The sequence below is a fragment of the Eublepharis macularius genome, chromosome 3 (genome assembly GCF_028583425.1).
Source record: "Eublepharis macularius isolate TG4126 chromosome 3, MPM_Emac_v1.0, whole genome shotgun sequence".
NCBI classification, from domain to species: Eukaryota; Metazoa; Chordata; class Lepidosauria; order Squamata; family Eublepharidae; genus Eublepharis; species Eublepharis macularius.
The window spans coordinates 120,701,077-120,722,483 of record NC_072792.1 but is presented as its reverse complement, the minus strand read 5'-3'; the positions used below and the strand labels follow the sequence as shown (position 1 = coordinate 120,722,483).

Genomic DNA, 21,407 nt, shown 5'->3' with positions numbered 1-21,407 from the left:
CTTCGCCTACAACTGGACTCGAAAGAAGCCAAACCATAATGTACACAGTAGCAATTTATACATATAGACAACCAATCAGATGCATGAGTGAATTTAGCTGAGTCATTCCCTCACGGTCTCCTGACTTTGGAACTTGACCATCTGACTCTCAGTCACCTGATGTGTTTAACTGTCACACAGATCATTTTGATCTTGAGCCTCTGCTTACTGGCTTTTGACATTTAGATTACAACACTCCTCCAAGCCAGTATGAGAGCAGTTTAAAGCATCACGTAATCGTTCGAATTGTACAGTATACAGACTTTTAGTAAACATGTCTGCTATATTGTCACCAGATATACATCTTAACAATTTTATGAAACCTTGTTCTATAGCACATTTTATATTTAAATACCTGATTAGGATGTGTTTACTTCGTGATTTAGCCCCACCATCTTGGGCTAAATGCTGTGCTGCTGTATTATCCCCATAAACATCAATAGGTACAGCACAATGCATTTTCATGTCAGACATGAGCTGTTGTATTACTTCCAGCTCTAAAATACCTTGGCTTATGGCTGCAAACTCAGCTTCAGAAGATGAATGAGCTAACAGAGATTGCTTTGATGTCTTATGTGCAATGAGAGCACCTCCAACATAAATAACTAGTCCTGTGGTTGATTTTCCGTCAGGGCGGTCTGCCCAACTAGCATCACAAAACATAGTGACTTGCATAGGTTCAGTAACTTTCAGAACCAAAGAGAAATTAAGAGTAGCCTTAAGATATCTTAATACGCGTCTTGCTGCTATCCAATCCCTACGGAAAGGCTTAGCACACCTTTGACATAGCATGTTTACTGCTTGTGTTATATCTGGACGGCCCCAACATGAGAGATACAAAAGACTGCCCACCAACGACTGATATCTCTGTACATCTTCCAAGGGAATGTCATCTGGCTCTTTGATATACCCTGTCGTCATAGGAGTAGACACACCATGTACTCCAGTTAATTTATACTCTGTGAGCAACTTTTCAATTTTATCCCTCTGATTCAGTTGGTAAAATCCGTCCTGGGTTTTTGACACTTGCACTCCCAAATAGTTGGAGATAGGACTTAAATGTTTCACCTTGCAAATATCCTTTGCTATTTGTTTAAACCAGCATAATTGTTCGTCTGTCTCGTATATACACAATATATCATCTACAAAAATAAGGAGTTGGACTTCTGAACCTCCTACCATTTTTGTAAAAATGCAGGCATCACCTTTGCCTTGCTCAAAGCCTGCTGTTTTTAGTGATTGTGATAGGTATTGAAACCAAGCTCGTGCTGATTGACGTAACCCATACAAAGCCCGGTTTAATTTGAGCACCATATGTTTATTTGACACCTCAAATCCTGGTATTTGCTCCATATATAAACATTCCTGTAAAGGAGCATGGAGGTAAGCCGTACAGACGTCAAAATGATCTATGTTTTTGTGTTGCACCCCTGCCTTGCATAAGGCTAACTTTACTGTTTCAGGCCTAACGGTGGGAGAAAATACCTGGTCATAAACCTGGAATTGTACCTGAGAAAAACCACGGGCTACCAAACGCGCTTTCCTCTGCATATCTCCTGAGGGAAGTTGTTTTATCTTATACAGCCACCTACAGCCAATGATATTGGTGTCTTTTGGCTTAGGTACAACTGTAAAAACTTCATGGTCAGTTAGAGACTGATACTCGGCTTTCATGGCCTCGAGCCAAGCCTTTTTCTCTTCCCCCTCATAAGTGAGAAGTTCTGAATAGCTAGCTGGCTCTTTAACCAGTACACAGTTTGCTGCAGCTTCAAAACCAAACCTTTGAGGTGGGACACCTTTATTTGAACGACTGGACACACGTATTGGAGGACTAGACCTCTGTGTGTCCTGTGTTAGCTGCCTGGCTGGAGAACAAATCTCCTGCTTCACACTCACGTCTCCCTCTGGACTTATTTCAGGCACTTCTTCGGTAACTGGCAATGCAATCTGGTTTTCACTCTCATGCCCATGAAGCCTTCTCCAATTCCCATGTTCGCATACACTGGCTGAGCGGCTATATGATATCTTTTTGTTTTCATTGGTAAACCTGTAGGCCTTCATGCCACTCTGGTATCCAACTAATATCAGCTTAGAGGCTTTTGGGCCCCCTTTTCTGCGCTGCCTTAAAGGGATGTGCACCCAAGAATTCATGCCAAACACCCTTAGTAACCTTAGATTAGGATCCCTGTTGAAAAGTAACCTAAAAGGTATTTCATTCACAGCACGGGACCACAGACGATTTACCACATAACAGGTACAGACGATTGCCTCAGCCCAGTAAGTTTTTGGCAAACCTGCATCAGTTAACATGGCAGCCATTTTTTCTTGTGTAATAGCACCATGCCTTTCTGCCAGACTATTCTCTTGCGGCACACTTGTATTCGCTACCCTGTGACACCATTTAGATCACACCAGCGAGAGAAATTTACAGACATGAACTCTCTCCCTTGGTCAGACTGGATGGCCTTAATGTCCAGCCCCAACTGTTTTTGTACCTTTTTTGCCCAAACCTTAAACAAATCAAAAGTTTGAGACTTGTGTTTCATAACATAAATCCATGAGAACCGGCTAAAACCGTCCGTTAGGACCAGGGCATAACAATTTTGAGAATGGCTTTTGGGGAACGGACCAATCAGATCCATGTGGATCAACTCGAGTGGTTTTGTAGACACCCGACCACTTTTCTTAGCTACAGGGAATGCCTTTGTTTTGACTGCTTTACAAACAGTGCAGTCTAGGAACTCTGAGCAGCTTGACATCTTTTCTCCCTTCAGGAGTGTTAGAGTTTTGCGTATAACCCCAAAGCTGTTGCTGGGAGTGATGTCAGTATGTTGGAATGCTGATGACACCTTCCCCCAATTCCCACCATCCTGCTCCCCCTCCGTGAAGCTGAGCAGCAGTAGGAAGCCCTGAACATGGGTGGGGGAATCCCCCTTCCCCAGTCAAGAAAATAATAAGCCTAAATGCTGTCCATGATTAGAATGGCTGATAGTTACCCAGGAATGCAGAGTGCTGGGGGAGAGGGAGTTTTCGTAACTTCATCAGGCAGGCCATTCCATAAGGTGGGGAGCACGATGGAATGTGTGTGTGTATGGACAGTTGCTGATTTTGCCCATTTGCAGGGTAGTTCCTGCAGAAGGCCATGTTGAGAAGAGTAACGCTGCTGTGGTGGTGCATAGGGGAAGAGATGATACTGCAGCTATGAGGGACTAAGGCTATAGACAGGTTTTTAAAAATCTAATAGTTAAATCATTAAATTGAGCTTGGTACCTGATGGGTAGCCAGTGGAGTGACTGCAGAATGGGAGTAATATGTGTGCATCAACTAGCTCCTAATAATAATACAGCTGTGGCATTCTGGACCAACTGAAGTCTCTGAGTAGGCTTTGAGGGGATACCTGTGTAGAGTGCATTACAGTAGTCTAGTCTCAGTATTACTGTGGCATGGATCCAGGAGGCCAGATCTTCTGTGTCAGTAGGGTGCCATCTTCCTAGGTAGATGGAGTTAAAAGAAGGCCTTTTTTGCAGCTGTGTTAAATTATTTCTCTAACATCAGTGCTGGATCTAGTGTAATTTCTAGCCTCTTAACCCAATATGCAAGGGTCAACTAAACCACATCAAAAGCTGGCACCACAATGGCCTTCCCAACCTCCCCAACCACCATCACTTCCATCTTGTCAGTTTCAATTTGTTTGTTTTCAGCCATTTGACCACAGCAATCAGGCAGTGGCTTGAGACTTCTGCTACGTCACCAGGGAATTTGAATAGATGACACCCAGTTCCAAATCTATGAACGATTTCTCCTAAAGGCTGAATTATATGGGGGAATAAAATTGGACCTATGGAACCACACAAGCTGATTCCCAACTGAAGATAGCTGGGCTACAATTGTAGACCCTTGGTTCTATTCCAGAAGGAACAATTTAAACCAATCCAAGGCCCATCCCCTGATGGCTGGTCCATAAGCAGACCAGACAATGTATTAAGAATTTCCTCTGCTTCACCTATATTGCTGCTGGCCTCCAAGACAGAGTATATTCATACTATTTTATGAGCAAAGACCTTTGCAAAATTGTCACAGCTAATTAATGTTCCTGAGATAGTAAAAGTTCATATTTAGGAGTCAACAGATACAGTTGGGGTGGTCCTGAAATAGCTGATGCAATGGATACAAGTTAATCGTTTTAATACATATTGAACAAATTTGGTCTTCTTGTATATCTGGTATAGTAAGGAGTTTATAAATGAGAATTATTTTACTTATTTCTTAAGATGGTTGAATTGTGATGTAATTAAAATATTAAAAATAGTAAATTAAAAAATTAAATCCCCTCAAAGAAATAGCATTTTTTGCTGCTATTACCGCTGCTTCATAGGTCTCCCAGTTGTCTCTATAGCATGCTTTTATCAGATTAGGCAGGGCTTTTTTTGAGGGGGAACGCTCCGGAACCGCTTTCCGACAGCTCTAGAATCTGCCCACGTGATTCCTTCCTCCTTCAGCCCTGCGGGCTCTGCAGAGGAGGTTAAGCTGCTTTGAGTTCATTCTGCTTTCTTTTCATTCCTCCCTGAGTGAGTGGGTGAGTGGATGAGTGAGCGAGAGAGAGAGAGAGAGAGAGAGAGAGAGAGAGAGAGAGAGAGAGAGAGACACCGAGCTGGGGCCCAACATGGGCTCTGCAGAGGAGGCTTCACTGCTTTGAGTTCATTCTGCTTTTTTTCATTCCTCTGTGTGTGTGTGTGTGTGTGTGTGTGTGTGTGTGTGTGTGTGAGAGAGAGAGAGAGAGAGAGAGCAAGCTGGAGCACGGCACAGGCTCTACAGAGGAGGGCTAGCTGCTTTGAGTTCATTCTGCTTTCATTCAGGGGTTTCTGTGTATGTGTGTGCCGCTTTGAGTTCATTCTGTTTTATTTTCAATCAATCAACTACCTTTATTGCCATTAGAAATAATAATAGTCTACAATCAGAGATAGGGACAATCAGAGACAGGTATAGGCAGAAACATAAGCATAAACAAGCAATTAGTAACAGTTAATAATAAAATTAATGAACATTCGGCAATCAGGTGTGGCTATATGCTTGGAGCTGTTTTATTTTCATTGGGGGAGTGGGTGGGTGGAGCTGTGTTTGTATGTGTGCTGCTTTGAGTTCATTCTGCTTTCTTTTCATTCCTCTATGAGTGAGTGAGAGAGAGAGCGAGAGCGAGAGCAAGCAGAGCTGCTGGGGCCGGCTCTCCATAGGAGGTTAAGCTGCTTTTAGTTCATTCTGCTTTCTTTTCGGTGGGGGAGGGCTGTGTGTGTGTGCTTTGAGTTCATTCTGCTTTCATTTCATTCAGGGGTTTCTGTGTGTGTGCTGCTTTGAGTCCAGTCTGTTTTATTTTCATTCGAGGGTGGGTGGGTGGGGCTGTGTGTGTGCTGCTTTGAGTTCATTCTGCTTTGTTTTCATGGGGGCGTGGGAGCTCTGTGTGTGTGTGCTGCTTTGAGTTTATTCTGCTTTCTTTTCATGGAGGTGTGGGGACTGAGTGGGCTGTATGTGTGCTGCTTTGAGTTTATTCTGCTTTCTTTTTATGGGGATGGGTGGGGCTGTGCATATGTGTGTGTATGTGTTGCTTTCATTCTTTTGTTGACTGAGGTTGACATTGTTGTGGTTCCCACAGCTTTTGAATGCAGTTTGGTTCTATGTTACTTAAATATATCAGTTATGGTTATTTGTATTGGTTAAAATATCAATTATGGTTATTCCAGGTTTATGCTTGGAATGGATAGCTGTGTCCAAGTCACAGAAGGCTTTCATCAATATATTCATCAGCATATTGGTGTTCTAATATCTTAATAGCTGTAACTCAAATGGTTCTTCCCACCCTCAGCTGATTAACATCACTGAAATTGCAGTGGACATATGGGTGTTAAGGAAGTTTTTATGAATAATGTTTGTCTGGGTCATTGGAATATTTATGTGCATTTCACAATATCACAACAGCTTAGCCATTGGTAAGGTAAAGTTGGCAGGCAACAAAAAAAAAACATTTTAAACTAAGTATAAATCTAATGCAGCTAAAGCCGAGTATCTAATTTTGAATTGCTCCAGTGAAGCCAAACCCTCCCTGAAAATTTGAAAATTCAATATTCATTAGATTAGGAATATCAGACTCTGGATTTTTTTTCTTTGCTGGCAGAGGGAATCTGTTAGAATTTAGATTTGTGAGATGGGTTTTGGATTTTTAGAGGCCCCCTCCTTCTTGCATATTTTAAAATATAATTCCAAAGAAATGAAATGTTTGGGAAAGGGAATGGAAGATTTCACTTCTTATAGAGGATAAGATAAGGGAAAAAACTCTTTCTTATAATAGTGTAATTTTTCAAGCTTAGTAACATTTATCTCGTCGTAATGCATTGTGCTGGGTTCTGGGAAGTGGCGTCACTTCCAAGAAGTGGCAGCACTTCCAGAAGTGACATCATCACACAATTTGGGGAGCGCATGTGCGCTTTGTGCATGCACGTGTAATAATAGAGAGTTCCACCTCCTCTTTCCCCAGAAAAAAAGCCCTGGATTTAGTACATGTTTCCTGCCAGTGTCTTTCTAGACATCTTCAAACTCTATTTAGATTATCCAGCATTGTGGTGAACCATGGGGCTGGCTTTTGACTAAAAGGAGGGAGAGGTTTTTAGTCTCAGGTGGACTGCCTGTAAGGGTTTTGAAAAGAACAGTGTTAGCAGTATAATGCTTAGCAGGTCTTTAATTGGTGGCAAATTTAATTGGGTATCTTCTGCTGTGTTGTGGCAGTTGTCGCGACAGTTGGAAAGACTTAGTTTTTCATTCCTATTGAGTTCACTGGGGAAAGGATATAGGCTAAGATGTCTTAGGATACTGACTGAACCCTGCTCCTTCCACAGCACTGTCATTTCTCATCCCTATATTGACACAGCTACACTGGTGCTGGGTTTATACTGGCAGTTTACTGACTGGCTTCAGGACTGTGCAGTTAATATAGCAAAAGAGTTATTAGGGAGCATACACCTAAAAGTTATTTAGTTCATCATGTCATTTGGAATGGTTAGAAATTTGCCTTAGAATTCTGCTGTTAATATTAAAACGACTCATCAATTATTACTGTTAATCCTGAACCAACAAGATTTGTTACATGAAAACAAGTTTGGTGTTATACTACACTGATTTGAGAAAATAGAATATACTAGAACATAAGTTCACATTCTTGTTTTACATGCATTTTAATATTCTTTTTTTAAAAATTCCAGATAACTGGAATACATTTTCTCACCCATATAAGAAAATGGATTTTGGCAAATGGGAGTTGTTCATCCCTCCTGGATCAGATGGAGTTAATCCTGTTCCTCATGGATCAAAGCTGAAGGTACCAGTTTCACATTGTCAAAAGCTGATATTGATTCTTTCCTGGTATTCTTTGATGTGCCAATTTATATTTTAAAGTTCAAGGGTGATTTGCATAATTTATTGAGAAAATAATGTAAAATAAAGGTATTGTACCCTGCAGTAAACAAAAAGGGATTGTGCTGATTAGGGTCCTGGTCTTCATAACAAACTTAAGATGTCTGAATATAAGTTCTTAAAGTGTGGGCCAAAACCTGGCAAGGAGAGATGAGGTTGTGCTGGGAAGTAAGTCACTGGGAAACTTGGTGGCAGATGTGAGTCTCCTCGCGCATAATGCAAAGAATGACCATGGATAAGCTTTATTACTCAGTTATGGTATACTTTGAAGAATGCTAAAAATAATAAGAAAAGTCAGACACATTATGTGTAAGTAATATGGGTTTCTTCAGGGTTTTATTGGAGAAAGTTTAAAGTACTTTGCAAGTGGATCCTGAAAAGTAGAGTTAAGTTTAGAAAAATGTTTCAGAATGTTTGAGAATCACCAGTTTAGTAAATTCACAGAATTTACAGAATCAGAGTTGGAAGGCGCCATACAGACCTTCTAGTCCAATCCCCTGCCCAATGCAGGATGAGCCTAAAGCATCAGGCTCATCCTGCATCAGGAATAAGCTGCATAGGGAGGTGGTGAGCTCCTCTTCACTGGCAGTTTTCAAAAAGAGTCTGGATGAATATTTGTCAGAGACGAACAGCAACGAACGAGGTAGCAACGACCACCTGTTCGTTTAGAATAGGGCCTCACAAATACAGATGGGCATGAACAGCAATACAAACTAAAAAAAGGCACGAACAGCCCAATCAGCTGTTCGCGAACAAGTTGTTCATGAGGCCCCATTCTAAACGAACAGGTTGTCGTTGCAAGCCCATTCGTTGCTGTTCGTCTCTGACAAATATTCATCCAGACTCTTTTTGAAAACTTCCAGTGAGCTGTTCGTGCCTTTTTTTTAGTTTGTATTGCTGTTCGTGCCCATCTCTATTCGTGAGGCCCTATTCTAAACGAACAGGTGGTCGTTGCTAGCCTCGTTCGTTGCCGTTCGTCTCTGACAAATATTCATCCAGACTCTTTTTGAAAACTTCCAGTGAGCTGAGTGATCCCTGCCGTGCTGGCTTGTAGTACTACTTAGTACCACAGGAGCCATTCAGCTTTGCTTGCTCCACTGCTATTTCACTTCCCAGTCCACTCCTTTCTCCTCCTCTTAGAAAGGAGTGGAAAGACCACTACCCGGAAAAAGAAAAGATCGCTTTTATATATGAATTATAGGCTGAACTCTAACTTGAAGTTTTGGGGCAATGCAACTGAGTAAGAAGTAGCGATATTTTTCCCAGTAACTCCTGCATGATATGGATTACATAGCTTAATGTCAACTTGATTTCCAGGGATTCTAATTAGAGATGGGCACGAATAGCAATACGAACTAAAAAAAAGCCACAAACAGCCCAATCAGCTGTTCATGAACAAGCTGTCCATGAGGCCCCATTCTAAATGGACAGGTGGTTGTTGCAAGCCTCGTTCACTGCTGTTTGTTGCTGTTTGTCAAGCCAGACAATCTGGCACTTGCAATCAATTCCCTTGGCAACTGGAGGCAGGGACAGCCTGAACTCTGTCTGAATTCCTGCTGTTGCCCTGGAAACCCCAATCTAAGCCCAATTTAGGCAGGTCTTCCTTTCAAGTGTGGAGCTCCAAACTTGTTACAAGGAAGCAAAGAGCAGGAGGGAGGGGGACTCCCAGCTCTGGTTTTGCAGACAGTGAGGGAGAGACAGTTGCTGTTGGCATTTTGATAGAGAGAGTGCATTGGAGCTTGAATTTTCTTTGTGTGTGGTGGGATAGGGATCTACCCCTTCAAGTTCCATGGCTTCTGCCAGGCTCTGGGGCCAAGCTATTATTTATTATTGGTACATTTCCTGCTGTCTGTTCAGGTAAGGTTTCTTGGAGTGGTGTGGTAGGGATCTTGATGGCTTGGAGGAGAGCTTGCTGGCCCCCACGAATAATGAACATGTTCATGAACAAGTCATGTTCATCAATGTTCGTGTTCATGGATGGCAATGAACAACGAACACCATGTTCGGTTTTTTTTCTGTTCATGCCCATGTGTACTCACGAACAGCTTGTTCGTGAACAGAAGATTGGGCTGTTCGTGGGGGTTTTTTTTGTTCATATTGCTGGTCATGCCCATCTCTACTTATGTTTAGAGTTATGAGGACTGAAGAAGATGTCAGCATAGGCTGATATGGAAATGCATGCAGATACAATAGTGAGTGAGTAAATTTTGGGATGAATCTTGAGAGTCAGGAGTCATGAATAGATGGAAAGTTGGTCATTATTAATTAGGGTGTGTCATTTTGGGGGTTGAAAATTAATTTTCACAAATGTCTTAGTAAGGCGGTTTAAAATATGTTTTCGCGTGTCAGGAATTCAAATCTTGGTAAATCTACATTTGATTAAAATGCACATGCACTGCTCTCAGAAAAATGAAATGAAATCATGCCATCAAGTCATAGCTGACGTATGGCCACCCCTGGTGGGATTTTCAAGGCAAGAGACTAACAGAGGTGGTTTGCCATTGCCTGCCTCTGCAACCCTGGTCTTCATTGGAGGCCTCCCATCCAATTACTAACCAAGACCAACCCTGCTTAGCTGATGAGATCAGGCTCTCCTGGGCTATCCAGGTCAGGGCACTCTCAGAAAACAACACAATAATTTTAGCTTCTGGAAAAGTCAGGAAATGCTATAATTTTTTTTCTCTGCATAAAACCTATCCTATTACACATAAAACATATCCTTGTAATCATAAAAGAAGTAATGACATCAGTTAAAAACATTCGAACAACCGGTTTCATCAAGTCTTGCTTTGATTCATTCTTGGACATCAGCTGCAGATTTGCTTCTTGGCCTCTAATATAGCCTTCACATTTCTCATGTGTATACACCCTGCCTGCTGCCTCTATGACTTGTTTTACACACCTCTCTATAAACTGACCATGATGGGGCCACTGTGGAGCTTGCATGGGCTCATCGATGAAATGCTTTACTTCCTCTGTTGTCAGTTTGCATGTCAAAGGAGGTTCATATACCCCCGTCAGACCAGTCTATCATCTCCAGCAGGGAAGAAGCACTGGGACTGATGGAAGATGTCTTCCTGGGATGTACAGAAAGAACTCCCAGTGTGTCATCATCTCCACCCCTCAAGTCAACAACCTTTTGCACACCAGCTCTCCTCACTGTCATTGGAGCACATAGTGTCTGGATTATCATTTCACAGAATGCATAGCATGCTGAGCATTGGATGGTTGTAATGAAAACCAAAAAAAATCACAGGGACCACAATCCAACAATGAAGTTTTATGTTCAGAAGTACAGAACTAAATTTCACACCGCACAGTGAAGAATAAATCAATTTGGCCGGTGAGTCAAAAATTTTTTTACTCACCGGCCAAATTCATTGTTGGATTGTGGTCCCTGTGATTTTATTGGTTTTCATTGCTTCTGAGACCACCCCCCTCTTTGGATTGAGCATTGGATGGTTGGCAAAACTGCATCCACTGCAGCCTTCTTTTGCAGCCTAAGTAGCCACAGCTGAAACCAGGTGTGGCATGGGCCTTCCACCCAAGAGTGTTTTACTTTGATCTTGAACCAGCAGGGGAATACGCCAGTCTTAAGTTGTTGAGAGTTTTGCCTGTAAGGCTGTGTTTTGAAAGCCATAGGTGGCAAACCCTATTTGCTGTTGTCGACCCGTTTGAATGGCTGACCAATTTCAAGAAGGGTCAGATCTGTGGGAAGTTCTCCTGTGCTTATGACCTGTGTAATTTGATACCCAAACACTTGATCAGTTGAGTGAACCTTTACACTCAGTGAAATAAGAGGCTCTCCAATGGAGAGTTTGGCGAATGAAGGATCGATTTCAAGTTCTGTAGCATTGTCTAGCATCTTGCCAATTTTACCTGTCCTCTTGTTGTTAGACAAGGTCTTCTCAACTAGTGTTGTGATCAAGTGTCGCAGGGGTTACTCATCGGTGTGGAGGGCCCAAACCAACCAAAGCATGACCTCAATCCAATGCATGATACCACCCTCCCAGCCAGTGTTAACATTTGTAGAATCAGTTCCAGTGCCCTGCAGGCTTTTATTAATGGCCTTCTTCTTCATGAAATCTACAAGATTACCAGCTACAACTTCAGTAGGTTTTTTTCTCTTTGATTCTTTCTCCAGAGTGAAGTGGTAGAGATATTGTCCACCTGGCTCACTGCACACATAATAATACCCTTCGGCTTCGGCCAGAAAAGCAATAAACATATTATTATTATAATACCCTTCTTTGATGATGCTGAGGAAATGCTGATCTGAATTATCTTCTTTCAGCATAACTTTAATTGTATCTTGGTGGCCATCAAAGAAGATGCAGTCAATTTCACCCTTCTTAAAAAGATCATCAAATTGCTGATCCAGGGATTTCCTAACTTTCTCTTGGGCCCTCTTGACTTTATTGTGATCAACTACAAGTCTCTTGTCTTCTTCAGTGATCAAGCAAGCATCTATAAAGGTAGCAGTTGTGATGGCAGCTGTGGCATGAAGGCCAACAGCATATCTGATGCTCTGCATAGCAACATTATGTATTTCTCATATGTTGTGTTCTGCCTTTTTATTTGAAGTGGAAGGTTGACTTGGTATGTCTAATGTTGCTTCTTAACTTCCTTTCCATCTTGAGCATCAGCTATTTGTTCTTCATTTTCATCATCTGTGAAAATTATTTCATTTGATGGTATTGAAACATCCTGCTTACTTCTCTGCTTATATTCAGAAAACCTTCTTCTCTCATCATCTTGCTGGTTCTGTTTTTTGACTTGTCTGATGTGCTCAGGGAGATCTGAAAAACCGATCTGATGTGATCCAATAGAACCAATCTTCTCTCTCTGTCCTTTAATGAAAGCAAGTTCATTCACAAGGATCTTCATCTCCTTAGGGCATGTACAGTTAATGTGAATTCCTTTTTGCAACCAGCATCTGCAGTGCAGCCCAATTCACAGCAGAGAACAATTTTACAATTGCAATTTAGGATGCCCAAAAGCTTGTCAAGTTTTGCAGTGAAAGCCTCTTTGACATCTAGCTTACCTCTACCAAGAGATATTTGGCCTTCTCCGAGCAATTTTGGATCTTGTTTAAGATTGTAATTCATGAATTTACAACAAGGGCTACAAAATAACTGTTTGCTAGTTCCCACTTTTCAAGCATTTTAGGGTAAATGTCCTTTGCAAGACTGGCTGCTGGGTAGTTTCTTATATCCTCACCACTTTGTTGTCTTACCCTTAGTCCGTACCTCAGAACGTCATGCACAGTTGGGAGTTCAGAGGCCAACAACTCTCGGCCAATTCCAATTAGGTTGCTCATATGCATGAATGTCCCTCATCTTGTTCTTCTTTTAGAAGCCATTGCAGGTCAATTCCCACTGGTTGGGCTGTTAGCACTGGCGGGCAAGCAATTTTTAACACACTGATAAAGAAGTTTCAACTTGTGAAATCAGACTAACATATACATATATATATATACACATACACACACACACACACACACAAAGACAGACATATGTAATATCTAATATAATGATGACAATAATATTAATATATAATATAACTGTTAGCATTTGCAATAATTTTTTCAGGCAATTGTACATATATTTTCATAAGGAGAATGTAGTATTTCTAATATGGGATGATCAAAATGATTGGAAATTCCACAAAAATGTAAAATAAGTCACAGTTTTCATGTATTTATTTACCAAGCAAAACTAAATTAGATTAGTTTGATAAAAATATCTTTAGAATTCCTTAGTGAAGCTGCAACTTTTTAGCACCCCTCATATTTGGATTTTGAAAGCTGAAAAATTTGACACGCCCTGATGTAGCATTGTCATTGGTTCTATAGCAGTTCCTACATTTCCACTTATTCTAGAGAATATCTTTAGATGTAGTTTCACTTTTTTTACCCATCTACTCCAGCATGTTGTGTAAAATATGCCTCCTGTGAGCAGATGATGCATGTTGAATTGCATCTTTCAATCCAACCTGTTGTTCTAAAGAAATATGCTTTCTGAAGAAACTGTATGGAAAGTAAAGGGCATGTAAGGAAAGCTCACTGGGATTCCATGGTAAAGTCCCCTGGCTGCATAACTTACTTTGATGCTTGACTCTGCGGCACAAACCGTATTGCCATTTTTTTTAAAAAAAAATGCTTGGGAGAAGCCTGGTTGTGCTTGAGTGCTCTTTGCTCTTTTCTCCTCTCTCAATAGGCGAGTTTATTATTTTAGTGTCTCCATCCAGCTACAGTTTTCTCTTACATCTAATATGGCAATATAATTGTTTGCACTTAGCCTGCAAACTAGGATTCTAACCCTTTTAATTCCCTCTTTGAAATCCTGGTTTGCCAGGCAAGTGCAACTTTAGCTCTGCAGCATTAGATATAGTTGTAGATGATGGTCTGACAAAACTTGTATATGAAAAGTCAGTTATTTATAAGGTGAAGAAGCATGAATTGCATGGCCTCAGAAACCTAGGTGACTCTTGGTAGCGGCAAACTATGCCTTGCTGTTATACCCAAGCTGTAGCACAATAATATGAATTTATCTGGTACTTATGCCTGCTGTATATCAATCTAAACATTTTGTACAAAAAATCTAACATAACTTCTGCATTAAATATTTGCAGCAGAGTGATTTAAATATGTATGAATATGAACAAAAGGTTTAGAAAACATCACCATGGACAGAAATTGCAGGTGGATAGGGTCACATTATTTGCAAAAAAACCCCAAACATGCAGCAGAAGTTTACTTTGTACTTGCAGTGAATATCATTTGTTCACATACTTTATCAGAACAATGATGTTATTTTAATCCATTAAGTAATAAGTGTACCCATAGAGCCATCAACAACTAAGCCATTATGACCACTATTTAGTCCATGTTCATGCAGCATCAAAGAGGATTTTATAGAAAGTTTAAATGTGAGTTTGGCTGTCTGTTAGAAATTACTCTACAAGTTCAGCTTGAATTATCTGTGTTTTGTGCAATCTTCTAGTAATGATTAATTCTGAACTCTCACCCATTTCTGGATTTAATGGAACTACCCCACTCACAGCTCTCTTGTCACTGTGATATGACAAGGACAGAGGGCAATGTAGGAGTCACTGCTGCTGCAGCTGCTGGTGTGTCTGAGGCATTACCATTGTAGAAAACAGTTGCTGTGTCTGCATTTTATAACCAGTTACTGAAGAAGAAACAGAAATTCTTTCACTAAGTTGAAAATGATGGTTGCAGTGTAAGAGAAGAATACTGGCTTTGGCAGCAGTGGGGTGGCAATGCTCCAACAGGGTACCATTTAAGGCAGATAGATCACTTCTGAATTTTTCAAAGCATGTATGCCATTCCTCAGGACCATCTTCACCATTTGTTGCAATGAGGTGTAAAGTAGCAAATATAACATTATCTGCCCTTGAAAATATTTCAGAATGTCCAGTTGGTACAAAATAAATATCTCTGCCTCTATTTGAATGAAAATTTAGTGTCATGGATATACTGTATCTATATTAACACAGATTCGCTAGCTAACAATTTGTGTGATTCAATTCAGGAATTCCAGTTCTTCCTTATAAGCTCCTTGCTGTTGCAGTTGCTTGAATAACTGCCTTTCTTGATATACACCCACTCACCATCTTAGATAGGCCCACAAGTTTTTTCTAGTGATTCCTTCAGTAAGGTCTCATTTCTTAAAAGCTCCTGCAGTGTGAAAAAGCCTTCTAGAAAGGGCCTGGAATGCTTCATTTCTCATTTCATTTCAGAAGGCTTACAAAGCTGTCCCTTTTTTGAAAGAGTATCATCCCTCTAGACAGACTTTACTTATAACCTAATTAAGGGACAAAGGAATAAGCAACAAGCTAGTTCCCCAGTCCCCCTTGTCCTGTAGCAATATCGAAGTGGGTAAAGTGTAGGTAAAGGTAAAGGTAGTCCCCTGTGCAAGCACCGTGTCATTACTGACCCATGAGGGGACATCGCATCGTGACATTTTTGTGGCAGACTTTTTGTTATGAGGTGGTTTGCCATTGCCTTCCTAGTCATCTACACTTTACTCCCAGGAAACTGAGTACTCATTTTACCGACCTCAGAAGGATGAAAGGCTGAGTCAACCTTGAGCCGGCTATCTGAACCCGGCTTCCGCCAGCATCGAACTCAGGTTGTGAGCAGAGCTTGGGCTGCAGTACTGCAGCTTACCACTCTGCACCAAGGGGCTCTTACTGGGAAAAGTGTATCATGTTCTAAAGCTTTGGTGAGCACCAGGAGACATCATTTGAATGACAAAGGGGAAATTCCTTGGATCAGAACCTCAGGGCTACAGTGCTTTTGTAGAACTCAGACAAGAACACCAGGGTGGCATTATTTTTAATCTACCTTGCAGCTAAGAAGAAAGGACATGGCATACCTCCATCAGGCATCTGTAAGTGATTGGTAAGGCACCTGGATAGTACACAACTTATCAGCTTAGTGCTTGGAGGCAGGGTGGGCCTTGTTTGGAATATAATGATACACTGACAGTGGCTTGACTCTCCTGCTTCCTATCAGTTGCCTGTAGTGTGTTTAAATATGGGCGAGTTTTGTCCTTGGCTGCAGGAGATCCTTGTCTTGCTGTAAAATAAAGTTATCCCTTTGTTCTCCCAGCGAATGGTGTTAGCTCTTCTTATTCTGAGTCTGCCTGCAATGCACCGAATATGGTACCTAGGGTTATTGGGGATTAGAGATGGGCACGAATTGAATTACTACCCAAAAAAACGCACAAATCAGGCCGGTTCGTGGTTTGCGAACCAGTGGTTCGTGGAAGCTTATTTCCATGAACTTCCACGAACTGGTCTACTGGTTCGTTTGGGTCATAAAGGGACAGTTTAAATGGCCATTTCCCCAGGGACCTCAGAAGGATGAAAGGCTGAGTCAACCTTGAGCCGGCTATCTGAAATGGCCATATAAACTTTTCCTGAGGCTTGCAAGCAGCAGGTCCCTTTAAACTATCAGCTGGCAGGCAGCAGGGAGGATCCCCCGCTTTGCCACTTGCCAGCTGATAGTTGAAAGGGAACTGCTACTTGCAAGCCACAGGGCCATTTAAACTGCCCAAACCCTAGCCCCCAGCCCCAAACTTACCCTCCCCTGTGGGCCTGCAGCGTCCTCCCCCTCCTCCCACGAGGGGCAGGAAGGCCATTTTTGGCCTCTTCCACCACTGCGTGGGCCTGCACGGTGGCAGAGGAGGCCAAAAACGGGCTTCCCGCCCCTCAAATGCCCCGCAGGGCAAAGTAAGTGTGGGGCTGGGGCTGAGGGGGTGGTGAGAGCTGGGGTTTGGGCAGTTTAAAGGGCCCTGCTGCTTGCAAGTGGCAGGTCCCTTTAAACTATCAGCTGGCAGGTGGCAGGAGAGATCCCCTCCTGCTGCCTGTCAGCTGATAGTTTAAAGGGACCTGCCACTTGCAAGGCAGGAAAGGGCCATTTAAACTGTCAAATGCCCCTTTCCCTGCCGTTGCTAAGCGGCTGGAAAGGGGCATTTAAACCTCACGAACTAGTTCGTAAACTTGCCCCAGTTCGTGCCAGTTTGTGGTTCCTGGATCGTGAAAATCCACAAACCTCATGGTTCGGTTTTTTGTGGTTTACTCCCATCTCTATTGGGGATATCTAAATTAAGGTATATTTTAAATCTTCAGATGTATTGTCTACTTTGATTTTGTATTCATGATGTGTAATGTATGTCATGAACACATGTTCTAGCAAGAATATTGAACTTATAATGTCACTAGGAGAAAATAGACATTTTATGTCTTCTGGAATGATTTAAACTGGCTTAATTAGCATATTTTGTCTTTGTGAAGCCCTCTTAGTTGCTGGTATTTTTTTCACGTGTACACCCACATGAAATTGTCATAAGATGTTATAAATACTATACCTGTTCATTTTATATGCACATCAAATGCTTAGAGCTTAAAACAGCAACAACAAATAATAAAGACCATGATGAAATGTAGCCTTCACCAGAAACTTGCAGGAATTGAAGATGTCAGTACAGTATCTACAGTGGGTTCAGAATTGTCTTCTGAAGTTATCATACATAAACTACTAATGGGAAGCTTTCTTTTTATAGCTGGCTTTATAATTGAGTTCTGATGAAAGTCAAACAGAAAGGAAAGTCAAATTTATCTTTAATTTTAGCTTTGTTTACCTTTGTTTAACTGACACTGCAGAAACCTTCCTATTTTTTTTCTATGATGGTGGGGGAAGCTAATTATATGTAGCTTAATGAACAAATAACATACTTTTTCTGTGTTGTGGTCTCCTTCACATATGTGAGCTAAACTTGTACCCAGTCCTTCTTTTGGTCTTAGATTCCATGTTCCCCTCTCCCTTTGTATTTGTGTGTGTGCTTGCTTACTGCATGGTACATACAGTGCTATTTTTGTCAAGGTAATAAAAAAGAGATACTGGTACTCAAATATAAGGTTGAACTATTTCCACCAATTTCCCCTCAGGAGAGCTCCCCCTTCCCCCACAAAGGAGACAATGCTCAGTAGCAGTATCACCACCATCCAAAAAGCCTTGCGTGTGTGTTTGTATAAAATATCTACATTGTGTAGCTAGGTGTATGTGTGTATACATATCTACTTTGTGGCATAACTGTGGCTTTATAAAGCAAATGATTATTTTGATAGGATAATCATGTATGTTGCAGAATTTTATGTAATAAGGCAATGTAAAGCTTGTTCTAGACCAATGAGAGCACAACAGAAACTCACAACTCTTATGGACAGTTCCTTTCCCCCGGTCCAGTACGGTAGGTTGGGGGTTGGGGTTGTGTGTTTTGTGTTTTGTGTAGCTGGGTTTTTTGTGTCAGTGTATTTAGCTACTCTTAACCACTGACAAAGTGGTGTGGGTCACATCCATTGTTGTTCCAGCACTGACATACAGTACAGAAAAGAGAATTCATTTTTTGAAGGCCTGGCTATTTCCGTTTGGTCTCCCAGAGCTTTAATTTTATTTTGATTTATTTCTCCGCTGAAAATAACTTGAGAAATCTTAGTCTGTCTTGAGTTTTGTCTCCATTATATGTGGATTGGAATCAGAATTTACATGACTGAAGATCACTGTTGTCAAGCTTGTACCTGTTTTTTGTTTGTTACTTTTGTTGGCTAGTACACAAAACAATGCTATGTTAAAATGAAATTTGGATTTTGTGGGGAATAACCAACTTTGAATGAAGAACAGATAGTTAAATATTTCACTGAGGGGAAAATGCTTTCTGTTGTAAATTTTTATTTGGAATTTGGTAAATGTAAATTACTTACATTCTTTCAGTGTAAGAAATACGACCAAGGTCAATGATTATTGATAAGGGATTATAGCTTTTTAATATAAACTACATTGATAATTTTACTGAAAATTGAGATATACTTTTTACATAACCCCAAATGTATAAGCTGCAGCAAACTGTAAGAAATATTGCATGATGAAATGTAGTTGGGTGGGTTTACAAAATGATGTGGTATGCAGTGTAGGAACTACTACTAAACACTCTACAATTCTGGTTTGTCCGGAGAAACACCCAGTGGGCTAATGGGTAAATTCCATGCAGTTCAAATCATCAATGGGAGGGGGGCTTTTTCTGAGGCCTCTAATTTAGTTTAAATTTTGTTCTTTTTTTGCTCATAAACAGATTCATATGGCAGTAAGATTCAAGCCATAGGGAATTTGTTTGTCACAGTGCCTCCATTAAATAAAAATTTCATGTGTTAACTGGATTCATCTCCTGTTGTATGTATCCATTTGTTTTATTTTGTCTTCTGTATCCCATACTTTCCTTTTTTATGTATTTCTTCTTTTCTGTGCAATATGTTGTTGTTTCTTAGCTCTTATTATATATAGTTGCTGGTTATACTGGCCTCTGTTTTCTTTGTGGGCTTCCCCTCCTTTTGATGGAAGAAGGGATGGGTGGATTGGTTATGTGGGTTGTGTCCTTTCTTATTTGTTTCTCATAAGAAAAAAAGTCATTCTCATGGGCACAAAAGCTTAATGTAATTGCAAGTGCAATTTTTTATTTATTTATTTATATCACATTTGTATTCCGCCATCCCTGCGAGCAGGCTCAGGGCGGATAAAAACATTAAGAACATTTAAAACATTCCATATTAAAACATTTAAAAACATCATACAAAAATATCATACAAAAATAGCAGCACTCTTTTATTTTAATTTCATGACAACAGAGGATGAAATGTAGGGAAAATGAGTTCTAGAAGTAGGAGAAATTCATATTGAGGTTGCCTTATTTTCAAATTACCATTTCACCATGAAAGCCCCCACCTATAGTATGAATTGGAACAGTCCAGACACTATTCGTTTTCTCATCACTTTAACTATAAGGATTAGGCTAAATATATCTACTTTGACTTTCCATTGCTTTTCAAAAAATATAACGCTTTAAGCCTTTTTTGCCAGAGGTGGAGGGGGATGGGTAGGGAAGAATAGTTGATGCTGGCATTGCTAGGTATTATTTATATGACCAACTAAAATTGTTATTGTGAGCAAACATCTCATTATCATTTGTTTTTCTTCTGGAGACGACTATTTGCTGTGTCGTGGAAATACGTGTGATTAACCCTTTTTTAAAACAAAAAAGAATACATGGCTTAACACTGCACAATACTAGCACTAGACAAAATAGTATGGATAATTATCTAGTGCTATTAAGTTGTGATGCCTCTGGGGTATGTTTTTGCCGTGCAAGGTTAATTACCATAAACAAATATATTTTAAATAGTGCTGCCATCATGTATTTACTTCCTAGAATCCTGCTTGCTTATATCATTCAGTAACCTCAACTTCTGCATCCTTGGAGACCTGATGGGGCACTTGCCCAAAGTGACAGAAATTGCTGTCATTCTGTCAGTAATTGCTATCATTCTGGCAACAGTGGCACATAATTTACTAAATGGATCCAAATAATACATTTTGCTTGTTTGGACAGCTATTGCAAGAATCATACCAAGGTGTTTATTCCAAGGCTGATAATGTCCAACGTCTTAAGGGTTTTTTTTAAAATGAAAATGAATGGTTTGGAATTGGAATATCCTTTTCATGTTGCCAGCCTGACTCATAGATCAGTTAAGCAAAGATTCTTGGAATTTAGCCAGTTTAGTCCCATTTTACTTAAGTGGATCTAAGTGGTGGCAAATCTCATTAGGCTCTGAAACATCCTATGGAGGTATGTAAAGTGATTTGGTTTCAGTCTTTATGTTGCTATTTCTGCATTGGATTATAATCTTGAGAATTCAAGGAACTAGTGAACTGTTAAGAGTTGCCTATAAAATCTCATTGGTAATCTTTACAGGGTTGCCTAATCTATCTTTTAGGATAGTTCTGTGGATAAAATGAAAGGAGAATGCTGTAAGGCACTTTGGGTTCCCATTGGGGAGAGTAAGGTGGGTGGATATAAATGTAGTAAATAAAATAAAAACAAGTCTGTGCAAAAGAAGCAAGCAATCACTGTTCTCATTCTTACCTGTAATAACCCCTGAGAACAGGGGATTGAAGACATACAAGACATGGTTTAGGATAAATAACGACACAGTGTTATTTAATAAGTCATTCAGTGCAGATCAGCATATCCACCCTTATCCAACCCATCCAGCCTCTTTCAACAACCCAGCATGTAAACCCTCATATGTTTGCTTAACCAAATGCAATGATTCTGGGATCTGACTCAGAGAATCTTGATAGAGCTGGTTCCTTTCCCAGTGTCTCCGTATGACTAGATACTCATTTCTTCATACTACTTTGGCCCCTTTCTGTCTTTTTACAAGAGAGAAATTCCCAAGAAAGAATTACCTGGTTAGAGGCACAACAGTTTGCTTGCTAGTTCCATCCTGAACCTTTGTACTTTGAAGTACATGTGTCATAACTGCCG

General features: G+C 40.6%; 1 protein-coding gene across 1 annotated transcript in view; it reads left to right on the top strand.

Moving 5' to 3' along the window:
- The window catches only part of GBE1 (1,4-alpha-glucan branching enzyme 1), a 272,853-nt gene that overhangs the window by 59,290 nt on the left and 192,156 nt on the right, over positions 1 to 21,407 (top strand). Inside the window, exon 3 of the mRNA XM_054973553.1 lies at positions 7,287 to 7,402. Within this exon, the coding sequence (XP_054829528.1) occupies positions 7,287 to 7,402 (116 nt within the window). The remainder of the gene's footprint in view (positions 1 to 7,286; positions 7,403 to 21,407) is intronic.